The sequence below is a fragment of the Neopsephotus bourkii genome, unplaced genomic scaffold (assembly GCF_033783945.1).
Source record: "Neopsephotus bourkii isolate Nb327-2 ecotype Australia unplaced genomic scaffold, CSIRO-AGI_Nbou_v1 NB_719, whole genome shotgun sequence".
Lineage (NCBI taxonomy): Eukaryota > Metazoa > Chordata > Aves > Psittaciformes > Psittacidae > Neopsephotus > Neopsephotus bourkii.
The window spans coordinates 2,987,971-3,003,721 of NW_026901218.1; the positions used below are offsets into that span (position 1 = coordinate 2,987,971).

Consider the following 15,751-nt stretch of genomic DNA (forward strand, 5'->3'; position numbering starts at 1 on the left):
TCTAGGAAAGTAATAAACACACATACTTAGAAATCGGAAGTCGAGTTGTTGCCCGTTCAAGAGAGAAAACACAAAACAACAAAGTTGTTTTATGCGGTGCTTTATTGAGGGCCCTGGGGACCTGAGGACTAGTGTCCAGAGTCAGAGCCCCGCTGAGACAAAATTTTCAAGAGGTTATATACTGTTTGCAAAATGATTACTTCATCACAAGTCTACCTGCATTTTCTCACATTTCTGTCGGTTTATAGATACATTGTATCTTCAACTTACATTTTTGTTAGTAACAAATGTTCTTGCATGCTTTAGATTAGACATTACTACTTGCTCAGTATGCTTCATTGGTCTTAGCTAACAGTTTCCCGTGGCTGATTGCCTAAGAATCCTTCTTCTAAGCCTTTAGCACAACTACTCCTACAGCTAACGCGTTACTTCAACTGCAACAGAGTAATTGCATTAACATTCTTAAAAGTAGCCGGTGCTTTTCTGTAACTGCTGTAGTGAAGTGAACAAAATAATAGCAAAAGCTAACATTTGTCTTCCATTTCTATCAGAGAGATGTGGTTAACTAATATTCATAACACCTCTTGGGAGTTGAGTAAATAATTTGCAAATATTCAAATTTAAATGGGGGGAAGCTTTAGGTTGTTCAAGCAGGACACCTAATGCAGTGCAGTGAGGCTGGCAAAGACCAGAGCCAGAATGTTTTCCAATTCCCAACTTGACTTGCAATTCCTGTGTTAAGTGCTTTGGTAAACCTGCTTTTAAAAACAAACTAAACTGAGAGTTGAGCCTAATATCTGTCAGTCTCACACTTCTGCACTGATAGAAATAGGTTACATGAAACTTTTAGTTAAAGTAGCTACTACAACCACATAATTTGAAATGATCAGTAACTTTTAAGTGTAGTGGGCCATCATAAACACCCAGATGTGTTTCCTTTACATGTCTTAAACCAGTGTGAATTACTATGGGGGGATTTTGGAACTTGAATGTTACACTGAAATCCAAATATTTGTATATATGAGAGCTTAGGGTTCTGAATTGAGCATTTGTAACCAAAGCATATCTTTATTTTTTTCCTCTGTAATTATGAGTTTTCGTAATAGATCAGTGTACCCTACTTAAAGCAAAGCCAGATTTTATACTCCTTTTTCATACTCCCTTATCCAGTGTATTTTATGCCTTTTAGGAAGCTTGTAGTGTGTATTTTGGAGATGAATGACAAGGGAATGGTGCAGGAATTTGTACCTGCAACAGTGGAACCTTTGCTAGGATGAGGAGCAGTGGACAGCAGAGTGGGAATTAGATGCACTGACAGTGTCATTTAAACAAGGATGCAGAAAACAGATGACAGACATGTAAAGCTTAGTGGTGTTACAGCCCTCATGTGAGAAGTAAAAGTGTCCTAGGAACTGACAAATAACTTTGGAGCTTACCCAGTCAGCAATTAGAAAGATCTTGATGTATTGGCTTTATTTGTCTTTTAGCTTCAACAAAAGATTTTCTGAGTGGAAGGTCATTTTCTAAGTTCTCATTGTGGGTGAGGGTAAATGTTTTACGGCCCTTACCAAGCTGAAGCCTCCATGAATTGTTTTAATGTGAAAGAACATTTTATAGGGAATTTTAAAAATCATTGATCTCTATAGTTATGTTTTTCTCTAGTGTATGACTTTTAACTTTTGGTCCTGTTTTAACCTCTTGGGTATTAACCATCTCAATGTAAATGTAAGACTGTCTTTGAATAATGCTGTAGCACATATGTGGTGAAGGTGTAATGTAAAATATATATATAAACCAGCATGTTTAAATCTCTGCTAGGCAAAGCAAACCTGTTAACATACCAACTTATGGAGGATAAATCTGGGGTTTAAAATACACTCTTCAGAATTGCTGAGGTATTGTATTTTAATAGACACTTGAGAAGAGACACATTTTAAGTAGCTTAACTGTCTCTTTACGTGATGGTATCTACACAGGCAACAGAAATATTTGCTACTGCAGTTGTGCCGGGTACTTTTAAAGTGAGGAAGTGCAGGACGTAAGGTTCCATCAGTACTGCTTACTTGGCATAGTTACATGCATAAAAGATACTATAAAACCCTAAATAGATAAATTATTTATACCTATTGCTATTTATGTATAATACAGAAGAACTCTAGTCAAGTAAAAGCTATGGTGGCAATTGATGTAAATACATAAAGCAACATAATGCTTTCGTATGTGCCACCCTGACTTGCATTTGGTATGCTGTGATATAAATGATACACTCTATTTTCCTTTCTCTTCTGCTAACCTGCTATTTTTCTGTGAATGAAGTGCTGTAAGCATACACGACTGTCCGTCAGATTCTCTTTGTGGTTTTGCTAACACTGAGTGGTAAACAATAATATCAGCTGCCAGTTGCAAACCAGTGTGGGGTTTTTTTATGAAATAGAAGAATTCTCTCTAGAGACATGACAGATTGTACTGGTGCCAATCAAGCCCTGGCAGTCTGTTGTACTGATAGCTTGGACTCTATAAATATTCTTTTCTGTAACTTTCTTTACTGGAGTGAAGAATACAGCTTCGTTTGGATGCTGTCTGTTCTGCTCAGTGTATGTTTAAACACTGCACATTTGAAGATGGAGTGACCTCATCCTGACTTACAGTGCAAACAGAACTGATGGGGTGATTAAAGGGACATCAGTGGAAGATTAAGACAGAATCCTTGGTATCTAGCCCCTGTGATTAGAGCAGGATAATGAAGCAGCAATAAGTGAGTGAGCAGCAGATCAAGATCCCACACAGGCGATTGTTCCCAAGCAGCTGCGGCTGCCAGGGAGGCATCAAAGGAAGAGTAATTTGCCTGCTATGCTCATGACTGATTTAGCTCCCAGGTTTCCCCTGTGAAATCCTCATGGATCTAATGTTTTTCTTATTCCTGTGTCATGGTGAGTCAGAGCCCAACATGATCGTTTGAGTTAGAGCCACAAAAGGGATTTTAGTTGCTTGCTGAGTAAGGTTTGGTGCTCTGGTGAAATGCCCCTCCACAGCAGTGTCCCTGCTCTCCTGTCAGGCCACGGATCTGATCTTTCTGGAGAAATTAGATCAAGTTAATTTGCTCTCCACAATTACTCTAGGAATATAATAGCCATATTGACAGAAAACAGATGATATCCTCAGGTGAAAGATGTTTGTTTTAATGTGGCTGCACTAAATTTCTCAAATGACAAGTGAAGCAGCAGCTTGGATGGAGAAAAATGTTTGCTTTCAATTGCACTTTTATCATGCTCAGGTGAGACAGTGGTATGAAAGAATAGTTTCTTCAACATGAAATTATCATTATGCTTTGTTTCAGTATAGACATCTAATTCTATATTCTTGAATTACACACTCAGGCTAAACCTATTTTCAAGCTGTTTTTCTGACTGCTAACTGAAGTTGCTCCATATTTCACTGAACTAAACCCGTGTGTTCGGGTGTGCTTCAGTTGTAACGACAGCTTTGCTTGCACTGACACAGGTCAGTTTGACTTTTTGCCCAGCACTTACGTAAGAAGTGAGTATAAAAACCCCAAGGGTTTATGAAATTTGATCTGTGCATCCTGTATTTGCTGCCCAAAGCTATTAATTGATGCCCAGACAGAATGAACAGAAAACACTTCCTACATTTTGGGAACTAAGTGCAGACTTGGGAGGAATGTTTAGAGTATTATTACTCTTTTTTTGATGTTGTTGTTAGGCATACAGCAAAGAAAGTAAAATTTTATGAAAAACAATATTTTTCTCTATAAAGGCGTATCTTTTTTATTTTAATAAAATAAATGAAGTTATTAATCACAGTAAGTCCAAGTGTTTATTCCTTGATGGAAAAACAAGTAGTAGTAGCCAAACAGGGTAAGAAATGTTCCTTTTTTCTTTCCCCTTGTTTTTGTTTACCTTCCAGGTTACTTTTTAGCGTTTTGTCAGAAATTAGTGCAAGTTTAGTAGCAAATACACAATGGAAAATAAGATTTTAAACCCAAGAAAATTGGCAGCCAGACTAAGGGCCAAGTGAAGCTGTATAACTTTGTATTTTTTAAAAGCTCTTGAGATTTGTATTATCAATGTCCATTTCATCAGGAAGTTTTGTGTTCTTTGGCAGTATGCGTATTTAATTCTTGTCTAGTAGCACAAAACCTCTTTGCTGTATTTGTCAAAATCGGTAGATAACACACATCCTGGTCACCAAGCAGAGGCAACCTTTGCCGTGTGTGATTCCATCTCTTCTCACAGCTTTCTGACTTTCCATACAGGCCTTCTACTTAGGATCACAAAGATGTGACATAAATGCAAAGGTATTTAAGGGGAGAAATTTGTCTGGTAAGGTTTAGCATTGAATGCAGCTTTCGTTTTAGGTCAGGTTCTACCCAGTGCTATGGGATAAAGGAAGGCTTCCCAGTTCTTTTTCCATAACCAAAACTTAGATAGTTCTGATATTTAAAAAAACAAAACACCAAAACCAATGACAAAATCCTACCTGAAATTTTAGAGTTTAGAACCGTGTTCCATAGGTACAGTATTTGAAATATCACTTTGATGTGTTGCAAAAGCAATCGTGACATCAAAAAGTTGTTTTTCTCTCAAGAAATATTATTAAAGGACATGAATGCTAACTTGTAAAATATGAAAACTGAACACCTGAAGATAATTATATTTTTTAATGTTTTCAGGCTGAGTCAGAGTTAATGGGAAATGGGAACTGTATTAGATTGGCAGATGATTAGTAGAATTTATCATTATAATATGCTTAGCATAATAAGCATGGTGGTCTTCATTATTCAGTGACAGTTTGTGTAGTAATTTTTTCATTAAAAGACTATGTCTGTCAATAAATAGATTCATCAGATCAAGATTGCCATGCTAACACATGTCTGGTTTCAAAACTATTAGCTTTCTGGAATAAGGTGAGGCACCAGTAGTCTTCAGATGCTGCACAAAAGAAACCTTGAGCAGATTTAACTTGAAAACATGACGTTTATAAAAAGGCCAAAATAAATCCCAGTAGCAGCTCCACCTCTACATAAGTCAACTTGAAACATGTCCAGGCAGGTTATGACAAATGAGCTGAAAAGTCTTTTCCTTTTGTTGATAAATTACACAGGTCATGGTTATGTACAGAAGGAGCGATTGAAGATTTCACAGACTTAGAACATCTCTTTCAGAAATTGTGTGTGTTCCAAATTGTGTATCTGTCTGTAGAATAGAAATTCTCTCTGTTTTATTTGGGTTTTTTTCATTAGCAGCAGTTTTAAACACTTTGTTTTGGTATTAACTCACTTGTTTGAGACTGGTGCTGTGAAATGTTCATACAAAAACAGTAGTCAGTAACAGTTCAGTATTAGAACAGTAGCATTTGAAGCTGCCAGAAAAAAGTGTTCATATCATTTGGATTAATAGCTGAGATGAATATTTTGTCTAGTTTATTGCTCATGATGGGGATGCAAGGAGATACCAGTCTTACTCTAGTCCCTTCTCATCTGCCAAGGAAGTAACACCCTCTCTTCCTTAAAAAAAAGCCACATTTACCTCCCAATGATTGCATTAGTCATCCACTGGATTGAGATTATTTGTAACTGTGGTAAAAACTTGGGCTTTGAATTTTCTAAATATACAGAAGGTGGAAGAGAATTGAACAATTTTTCTCATTATCTCACAGAATAATCTGACAGGGTGTAGCATTGCTTGAACTAATGGCCCTCAAATAGTAACTTATCAAAGCTGCTTGGGGATTCTTGCCGTTACTATAAAAAGACATTTGGCAATAAGCAGTACGTCATATTAAAAGCACAGCTATTTACTAGAACGTCAGTGTGCTAACATACTTCACTTACAAACCCTTTAATGGCTTCTGGTTCTAGAAACCTAAGTAGATGACTTTGAGTATCACAAATAACTATTTCTGAGCACTGTCATTTTAAAGTAGTTGTTTCTTGACATGGGTGATGCATAAATGCAGTGATTTATTTCTGTCAGGCATTTCACATGACCTCTCAGAGCTTTTTGGTAAACACTAATTAAGAACTGATGACTCTCTTGCCGAAGGTTCGTTAGGTGGCACCCATTGTGCAGTTAAACAGAGAAACACATCATATGGTTCAGTCTCTGAGATGCTTCTTGACTGGAGTTTCCTATTCCAGTCAAAGCTCTTATGCTTTCCCCTTCCTTCCCCTCCCATAACTAATGAACGTATTTAAAACACTGCTTCCCCACCTCTGTAAGAAGGTTGCTAGATGTTAAGATTCCTGTGTCTTCCTCTTGCACTGCTGGAGTGGCTTGACTTTTTTTTCTTCTGGTTCTTGCTGTTGCACCCTGTTAATCTTGCTTGCAGGTGATGTGCCTCATGACATTGGTGCAGGGTTGGTGCTGACTTGTTTGGTGGCTTCCAGCTATGAATGGAGTCCTTGTTGGTCATCATTTGAGTGTTTGCTGTATTGAGGATAGCGGGGGATATAAAATTATAGAATGGTTTGGGTTGGAAGGGACTTCAAATATCATCTAGTTCCAAACCCCTAACACCTTCCACTAGACCAGCTTGCTCATAACATGAAAATAGCTCATATAAGCAGAAGATGGATGTATTAATTTCTATTTTCAGGAGTGCTACAGCTTTTCATACAGGTTGCACTGGACTTGACTTTCACTCTTGAAGTAGTTGTAACTTCATGAGTAGCCTGCTTCTTTCACAGTTTACTGAAATTAAAGTCAAAATCTGTAAACTGATCCTGGGATTGAGGGGTGGTGGATTTGGGCACCTTTAACATCAATTGGCTGAGGAAGAGGTGTCATTGCTGTTGAGGTGAAAGGTGCATTTCCACTCCTCTGATGGACCTGCTAATTCTTGAGTCTCACTTAGATCTGAGGTTTGCATATACTTGATTACCAGATGTCTCTTAAGCAGGTGTTGATTACAGAGATCATCGAGGAAACTCAGGTGCCCAAGTATCAGTTGAGCAAAAGGTCATTTAACGTGTCCATGTGTAGGCAGAACTGGGGGCTCCCTGGAGCTGTGACTGGGAATTCATTGTTCCAAAGAGCTACATTTTTATATAATTACAGTAATAACAAATATAGTAATTAATACCATTAAATGCATCAATTAATTATATACTTTATAGATCTGATTTAATTAATTGTAATTACTTTAATATTTTAACTGAATTGATGCTAGCAATATATTAATGTCTTAACATTAAATAATGTATTTGCCAACACATTCATTGATGGAACCTGACCACTCTCAATTCAGATGTTCAGATTTTTATTTTTATTTTTTTTAGAGGAAATAGAAATCTTATAGAATTAATAAGAGGAAAACAAAGCAAACAAAAAGCAACCACCACAACACCCCAAAATCCGCTGTAGTCAGTACTTCAGGTATTGTTCTCAGGGGTGTTCTCACACTGAAGGTCTAGTAGACCATACCAAAAGGTTGTTATGAAGTCAAAGTTAAAACATATTAATATGTATAATACTGACCATTAGGAGACAAATTGTTATCCTTTGAGGAAATACATTTAAGCTTGTTTGGCTGGAGGTTAGGGGTCTCTCTGCTTTGTGTGTCTGAGGTCTAGGTTTCATTCTCACTTTCTTGTTCTTTAAGATGGAAAGTGGGGAGCATTGTTAAAAGCGAGGCTTTAGTGACTGAGGCATGTAGCTCGCAAAGTTAAAAGAGACTCCCATAACCAGCTGGGGACCAGCAGTGAGTGGAACCTCCTGGATTAGAGTGAGGCTTGAATTCTGTGTGCTTTGTGTGTGGCAGGGGACCTCCCAGGCTAATAAAGGAAAAATGTTAATGGAGTAAATGACAACATGAAATATTTGAGAATTGTTTCTGTGTGGGAGCTTAAAATCCCTTTTTCTTCCTCCTTTTCAGAAAGAAGACACAGCTCCTCCAGCAAGCCACCTTTGACTCCTCCCTCCTCTTCAGTATTTTCCCTCATTTCATCCTTCCCTTCAAAAAACAAAGGTAGCTGTGGAAGTGGGAGCAATCGTTCATCCAGTGGAGGTACTAGTGCATCATCATCAAATTCCAAGTTGTTGAAATCACCCAAAGACAAGCTGCAGATGAGCGGAAACAACAGGTTAATGCATTCGGTACAGCACAGCAAAGTTCCCCATGATAAAATGTGAGTATGCCTTTTGACAAAGAACTAAATGTTATTGCATAGACACTGCTATATCAGTAGAATTTCCTTTGTGTTTCAGAGGAGTTTGTATGAAATCATTTTAAACGCCTCCAGATCTTTTCCAGCAGCCTAGTCTAAGATTATAACATGATCATGTTATATATGTTATGATATATATATATAATGATATAACATGACTATGTTGAACAAGAACTCTTGCACAGCTGCATCTTAAATCAGTGTAAATACAAGCCATTTTATTAGAGGCTCTTGATTCTTCAATCTGCTGTGCGCACTTTGATCATAAGGGAGTTCTAGCTCTGATTCAGGTGAGTTTTGACCTGCACACATGAGACTACACAACTGATAATATAATTTACTGTCACAGAACGGGGCATTTCTCACTGGACACAACTGGCTCATTCCAGTTGCTTTGGTAATAGGTTTATTTGTGAATCCAAGTAACTGTTTCTGAAGTCTCTGATGACTCACTCAAATGCTTACAAGAAAATGGGGAAAAGAGGTCAGAAGAGATTACGGACATGGTAAAAAATGTGAAAACAAAGATAAGAACAAAAAATCTGGGAATAAAGGAGGAAGGCCTCCATTTGCATTGTGAATAGATCGGAGTAGTGTTGAGTAATAACATATTAAGTACATTTATAATTTATGACTGTAGTTTTCAATTTCTTCCCCCTTTTCTTTTTTCCATGAATAATAGTATGACTCCATCTGTCAAAGTGGAAAAGATTCATCCAAAGATAGATGGTGCCCAACTGAAAGCTGCTGTTGGTCCAACTTGTTCTACTACTGTGACTTCCTCAATAAAGACTGGCCTTAATTGTCCCTCAATACCAAAGCCACCCTTGCCTTCCCCTGGACAGATACTGAATGGTAAAGGTCTTCTCTCTGTGCCTCCGTTTTTGGAAAAGAAACCTGAAGAAAATACAAATAATAGGAAATTTTTACATAAAAGATTGTCAGGTAATTGTTTTTAATTATTATTTGCTATATGCCTCTTAGTAGTGTATCTAAAGAAACCCATACACAGAATATATAGAAATAAGCTTCAGAAGTAAATTAAGCACTTTTATAGCATTAACTTGTATTTATATATGGTTTATATGTTAGAATTTAAATCTATAACGGGACATACTCTTAAAGAACACAAACAACTTGAAATGTGGATATTGCTTTCAGAAACCATACAGACCTCTAAGGTGTGTCAGTTCTTACAGTTATAAAATTACATTGAATTACTATCTTTAAGTATTTTCCTTTCCTTCTTTCCATGTGGAAGATCCAAAATGTACATAGCAAATGGAATGACTAGCACCTTAAAAAATGGAAACCCTGTCTGACCTTTACACTTTTTAAGCACAGTAACTTTGAGTGTTAGTGGAATGGTAGAAAAGTTCTCAACACCCAAAAAGCCACCATATGAACACCAATAGTTCATACTGGTGGTGTACTCTAATCCTAAAATGTAGGATCTACTCCTCCTTCAGGGTCTCTTATAGCTGTGAATTTCTCCATTCTGTTTGTAGACTTGAGATCTTATCTCAGCACACCATAAGCTTGCTGAGAGTGTAGACAATATTGTGTGCAGTGTTATTGTGCAGTTTTTTTGCTACATTTGCCTGTGTTGCATTTGAAAACAGATTCCAGTCTGGTTAATTTTTATAATGAAAATAGATGTTAGTGTTTCACAATGTCTTTTGATAACTTTTTAATACTGTGTTCCTTTGACAGAGAGAGAATTTGATCCTGATATATACTGTGGTGTCATAGATGTGGAAACCAGGAAACCTTGTACTAGGTCTTTGACATGCAAGGTAGGATATCGAAATCAGAAGAAAATTGTGGAAAGTTTAATTCAATTTCCTGAGGAATATGACAGCAAATGGAAAACTCAAGATTTCTGCTGTCAGTAATTACCACTGTAAATGGCACCTCTCAAAATACGTTGCCCAAAACTGAGAAGGAATAGTTTTTGATGTTCAGTTAATGATTTATCAAAGACTTATTTTTTAAAGTAACTCGGAGGTTTGTATTTTTGTATAAACCTTTTAAACATGGATATTGACATGGGGCAGATTATGTTCCTTTGCGTGTAGGTAGTAGGGGGTCAGCATGATCTTTTTGGGGATACCTTTTGGGTCATAAATGATGAATTTTAAAATTTGTCATGAGCATTGAAAGTATTTGTTTATGCAGGATTTAGGTAAATCAAACTCCTCTCCTTTCCCCCCAGCAAAGTCTGCAGCAGATACTTAGGAGGTATTAGTGTAAGTGCTCATGCTGCCTCATGTACCACTACAGCCAACCCAGAAATAAGTTTTAGAGTTAGTAACTCTAAATTAAACAACCCATAAAATCTTTTTGATCAGATGAAATGTGTCCTCTGGCTCAAAAATCTTGGGGAGTCAGATGTGGAGAGGTATCAGTCCCAAGGAACCAAAAATCTAGATCCCTGCAACTGTGTAATATCACCTACTGTTCAAAGCAGCCGAACTGTCAGTAGGGGGATCATCTGGTAAATAAAACACCTACAGAACAAAGGTAAATGAAGCTGGTCCTGATGTGCCAGAGGAGCTGAACTTGAACACATTGCCCTTTTGGAATTGCAGGGGGAGGCAATTGTTTTGCTACTAAAGAAGGGAAAAGCTTCAAGATTTTACAAGAGATGTAGGCAAATCAAAAATGTAAAGTAGAAATGAAGTAAAAATGCTTCTCAGCAATTCCTTACATTATACCTGCTGACATTTTTCCTGTTGGAATAGCTGTTTGTGTTTGAATTACATGATGGTAATTTTTGCCTATGAAAATTGACCCAAGGAAAACTTTTATACCATGTGAAAAAAGGTATTGTATGTGAATTAAGAATTCAGAAAAATAACTTCCATCTCTTTCACTTCACCTAGAATTCGTGCCATATAAACACGTATATTACATGTAGCATTCAGGATACGCAGAGGTCTCACTCTGCATTCTGCTCTGTTGTTTTGCATTCCTTTGTATCTATTTGATAGCATTAGTTTTTAAGGAGTATATTATTATGCAGAAGGAAGCAAAGTATTTTTCCAAATATTTTTCATGTCTTTCATTAGATTTAAATATTGTGTTAAATATTTTTGTAAGTGAAAGTACATACTCAGTATGTTTGTTTGTGCAGTAGTTGGCAATTAAAATACCAGTGTGAAAAATATTTTTGGTTCTAGTCTTAACCTTAGAAGAACTTTGGCAGCTTCTTCTTTAGAAAGAAATTTGAAAGAAGCCTTTTACTTTTATCAGACAGGGATATCGTCGTCCATGCAGCAATCTTAGTTTGGTTTCTATGATTCTTCTGTTTATTTGCTAAACCATGAATGTGACAATTTTCTGTTTCAGAGCTCTAGACACATGCTTTGAGTGTTTGATTTCCACACATCTAATAGCCTGGGATTAATGATTTATTCATGGTTTTGCAGACACATTCCTTAACCCAGCGGAGGGCTGTACAGGGTCGAAGAAAACGATTTGATGTGTTATTAGCTGAGCACAAAAGCAAAACCAGGGAAAAGGAGCTTCTTCGACATTCGGATCATCATCAGCAGATGCCCCCTCTCAGGGAACCACATCCCTCACCTACTAAAACTTCCCAGGAGCTGCACCAAAATTCTCATGGAGTTACTCTTACAGAATCAAAGCCTTTATTACCTAACAAACCCAAACCTCACCCCCCCAGTCTTCCAAGGTAAGAAAAACCTGCAGATCCCATGGTATGAAATTAATACTGGTAGCTTCATCAGGTGGATTTTGAAAGAGCGATACAGATCTGTTGGACAGGGAAGAATTCTTGCTCTGGGCCTGGTGACTGTACAATTAGCAATTACCTGCTGAGCTGTAACTCCTAGCAAGGAGGGTTTGGTGTTTGAAATAGTAAAAGCAGTGTCAGCTGACTGCTGACGGTTCAGCAATGGTTGGGCAGTGCTGCTTTTCCAGGGGTACCAGCGGATGTATTATAAGACTCTGGAAAATACCGGAGATCTGTTAATGTAGATTTCCTTCTGTTGGTAGTAGTAAGCATTTAAGCTTGGAATTTTTAACTAGATTTAGTTCAGTAACACCTTTCCTGCTTGCCTTGCCTAGGCCTCCAGGCTGTCCAGCCCAGCACAGTGGAAATGCCCCTAGTGAGTCTCCTTCTGTCCACGAGTCCCCGCACCCTCCCTTGCCTGCAGCTGAGCCAGCATCTCGGTTATCCAGTGATGAGGGCGAATGTGATGAAAAAGAAGAGCCTGTTGAAAAACTGGATTGTCATTTTTCAGGTCATCATCCTCAACCAGCCGCTGTACGTTCCCAGTAAAACTTAACCTTGGTCTCTCACTGGCTCTGAACTTGCAAACAAATTACTTGAGGGGGGTTTAGGGGTTGTTTTGTATTGGATATGCTTGGGGGCTTTCCCTGGATTTTAAGAAAATCATTTTGTTGCATAGTAAGCAGTGAAGGTTTAGCTGTACTTCTAAAATACATGTGCTAAAGAACTATGCTTGCAGATCACTTCCTCAAAGTCCAAAAGAAATCAGAACACAAAACATGGAGGATCAAATTGGTAACTGCTTTAAAGGGCTGTGGGTTTGGAATAAAAACATGTAAACAGTGCCCTTTGGGTGAGATTTTGTTACTGGACTTGCTCCCCCCAGCCTGCACCCCCCCACCCCATTCATGCACACAGTTTTTTACTTCAGGTGCCATTCATCACAGTACAGGTAGCAGTGATGTGTTGGTTTAATAATTGAGTCTTGACAAAAGCTTAGTCTAAAAGCACAAGCTTTATTGCCTTGCCTGTATAAAAAAATATCTCCTTTGCAGAAAAATACAGACTATGAGCAGAGAGCTGATAGCTCCTCAGAAGTAGATCTTACATGTATATGTATTTATATAAACTCAAACTGATATCCTTCCCTTGTTCAATCAGAGGCAATTAATTTTGACCACTGCTTTTGGTCGTAGTTATGGGAGTATCAGAAGGGAAGAAAATGATCATAATAAAAATGGTGTTACACCATAGAAATAAAAATTGTAATTTATATTTTTTAATCTTAAACATCTAAAAACATACTCATTTAGCAGGATTTATTTGTAAATAAACTGTTATTCAGTGAGTTGTTACTAAAAGTAGAAAACACCAACAAAAATCTGTTCTTTCCAGTTTTGCACATTTGGTAGTCAGCAGATTGGAAGAGGTTATTACGTGTTTGACAAGCGGTGGAACCATATTCGATGTGCACTTGACTTCATGTTGGAGAAGCATATTAATTCACAGATGTGGAAGTGAGTAGAACTGAAAGACTCCTTATTCTTCTTGGTATTTGTAGAAATATGTGAAACCTGTGGTTCTGGTTAAAGAACAGTAACCTTGTGTTCAGATTAATTGGATCTATAGCTGGTAGTCTGCTTTACATATTTTGGAACAATTAACTGTCAGTTTAATATAATGTTAGTGGCATTAATCAGCCTCGACACACTTTAATGTAGCATTGTTAGACTTGATATTATTCCAAAGAACACTAGCTCCATAGGTTTTCACTTGTTTTTCTGTTCACCTGTAGGAAAATTCCTCCAGCAGCCAGTAACACAGCATCAGTTCGTGCACCTCATCGGACAAACTCGACGCCTGCTTCGCAGTACGGTGTCAATGCAGCAGGTTTCCTCTTACCCACCACGGTTATGTCATCGCCAGCATTGGTATCTCCTTCTTGCGTGTCTCTGAATAATAAATCGGTACCATCACATGGAACAACACTAAATGCCAATCCTGCTACTTTGGGTGCAGTGGATCCTGTCTGCAGTATGCAATCAAGACAAGTGTCTTCATCCCCTTCAACACCTACAGTGCTTTCCTCTGTACCTTCACCTATGCCCAGCAAACCTCAGAAAATGAAATCCAGCAAATCTTTTAAACCTAAGGAATCTTCTGCTGGCAGTGGCACCTGTAACAGCACCGGCAGTGTCAGTAGCAGTGGTGGCTCAGGAAAGAAGCGTAAAAATAGTTCCGCACTGCTAGCACCTTCTCATTCCACGGAATCCTTTAGGAAAAACTGTGTGGTTAACTCTGGAAACTCTGGGACCTCCTATCATCCATCAGTGACAGCTTCGTCCCACAGCGTTGGCCTCAACTGTATGACTAGCAAAGCTAACTCTGTTAGCCTCAAACATGACCAATCAGGGAGGGGTCCTCCAACTGGAAGCCCTGCAGAATCGATAAAGAGAATGAGTGTGATGATGAACAGCAGCGACTCCACGCTCTCCCTAGGGCCATTTGTTCATCAATCCAGTGAGCTGACTGTAAATTCACACAGCAGTTTTTCACATTCGCATACTTCCCTTGACAAATTAATAGGAAAGAAAAGAAAGTGCTCACCTGGTTCAAGCAGCATAAACAGCAGCAGCAGCAAAGCAAATAAAGTTGCCAAATTGACATCGGTGAACAATGTTCATGCAAAACACACTGGTGCAATCCCAGGGACACAAGGACTGATGAACAATTCTCTTTTTCATCAGGTATGAAATTTTCTCTTGAAGTGAGCCAGGATGAACATGCCTTTTCACTTGCTTTTATTGCATGTGTTCTTTTAATTATTAACAAGCCAAGTTCAGATCCTATTCAAGTAAAAAATAGTTCTCTTAGTTGTCCACTACTCATTTAAAGTGGTTTTATAGTACATTTTTTTAAACACTCTCATAAAGTGTAGCTTTATTTCTTCTAAACTTAACTTTAAATTGTTCCTTAGATGTGGCCTCTGAACTGCTCTTAGGTGAAATCCAGTCCTCACATTTAAAAACCCAATGATTTTAAAAGTAAATCATGCCAGCCAGCCATGGAACTGAGCTGTGTCTCAGCCTGACTTCTTGTTTCTGTGTCAGTTATAAACATTCTACAAAATGGAACATAATGTTGCTGATAACAGAACTGTGATACTGTGATAAAATAAACCTATTATCCCAAGGTGTCATTGACTAACTTCTTAGTAATAACGAGATTAAATGTTATGAATAAGATAGAAACCTTTTAGGTCAATAAAGGAAATAGATTTACTATAAAGGAAGCAGATCTGAATATACAAGATACCATTTTAAAATTTAGTTTAGGGTTTTGTTGTTTTTTTTTTTTGTTTTTAGATAAATTGCACTGGAAAAGTAATCTATTGGGCGAGAAAGTTCTTGTAAGTTAGGATGAGAATTTAGAAACTGGTGGCTCAGGCTTCTTAACAATACTATTCAAATTGACTTGTAGGAGCACTTGGAGGGGAAAAAAATATTTGATAAAGCTTGAGGAGAAGACAGAAGATGGAATTTTAGAACTACATTTTGTGTTTGAAAAGCTAAGAAATTTTTTGTTTCCCCTGGTACTGATAACCTGATGTCTGGGTCCCTGCAGGACCCAGAGGAAGGTCAGGAAGATCTGCTTCAGAATGGTTTCTTACTTTTCAGTTTCAGCCATAGATGAAGATTTTTCACCATTATATTGTGTTCACTGTAACAAAAAAGAAGCATTCAGAGGCTGAATTTCTTTTTGAACTTACCTAGTAGTTTCTTTTTCAACTATGTAGTATAAAGGAGAAG

The 15,751-nt window shown here is 37.7% G+C and overlaps 1 protein-coding gene across 4 annotated transcripts in view; it reads left to right on the plus strand.

Moving 5' to 3' along the window:
• The window catches only part of ATXN7 (ataxin 7), a 67,039-nt gene that overhangs the window by 50,854 nt on the left and 434 nt on the right, over positions 1–15,751 (plus strand). For all 4 annotated transcript variants that reach the window (XM_061354275.1, XM_061354276.1, XM_061354274.1 and 1 more), the window contains 7 exons: positions 7,894–8,146; positions 8,868–9,130; positions 9,899–9,981; positions 11,617–11,882; positions 12,278–12,476; positions 13,338–13,459; positions 13,738–14,689. In XM_061354275.1, coding sequence (XP_061210259.1) covers positions 7,894–8,146; positions 8,868–9,130; positions 9,899–9,981; positions 11,617–11,882; positions 12,278–12,476; positions 13,338–13,459; positions 13,738–14,689 — 2,138 coding nt within the window. The remainder of the gene's footprint in view (positions 1–7,893; positions 8,147–8,867; positions 9,131–9,898; positions 9,982–11,616; positions 11,883–12,277; positions 12,477–13,337; positions 13,460–13,737; positions 14,690–15,751) is intronic.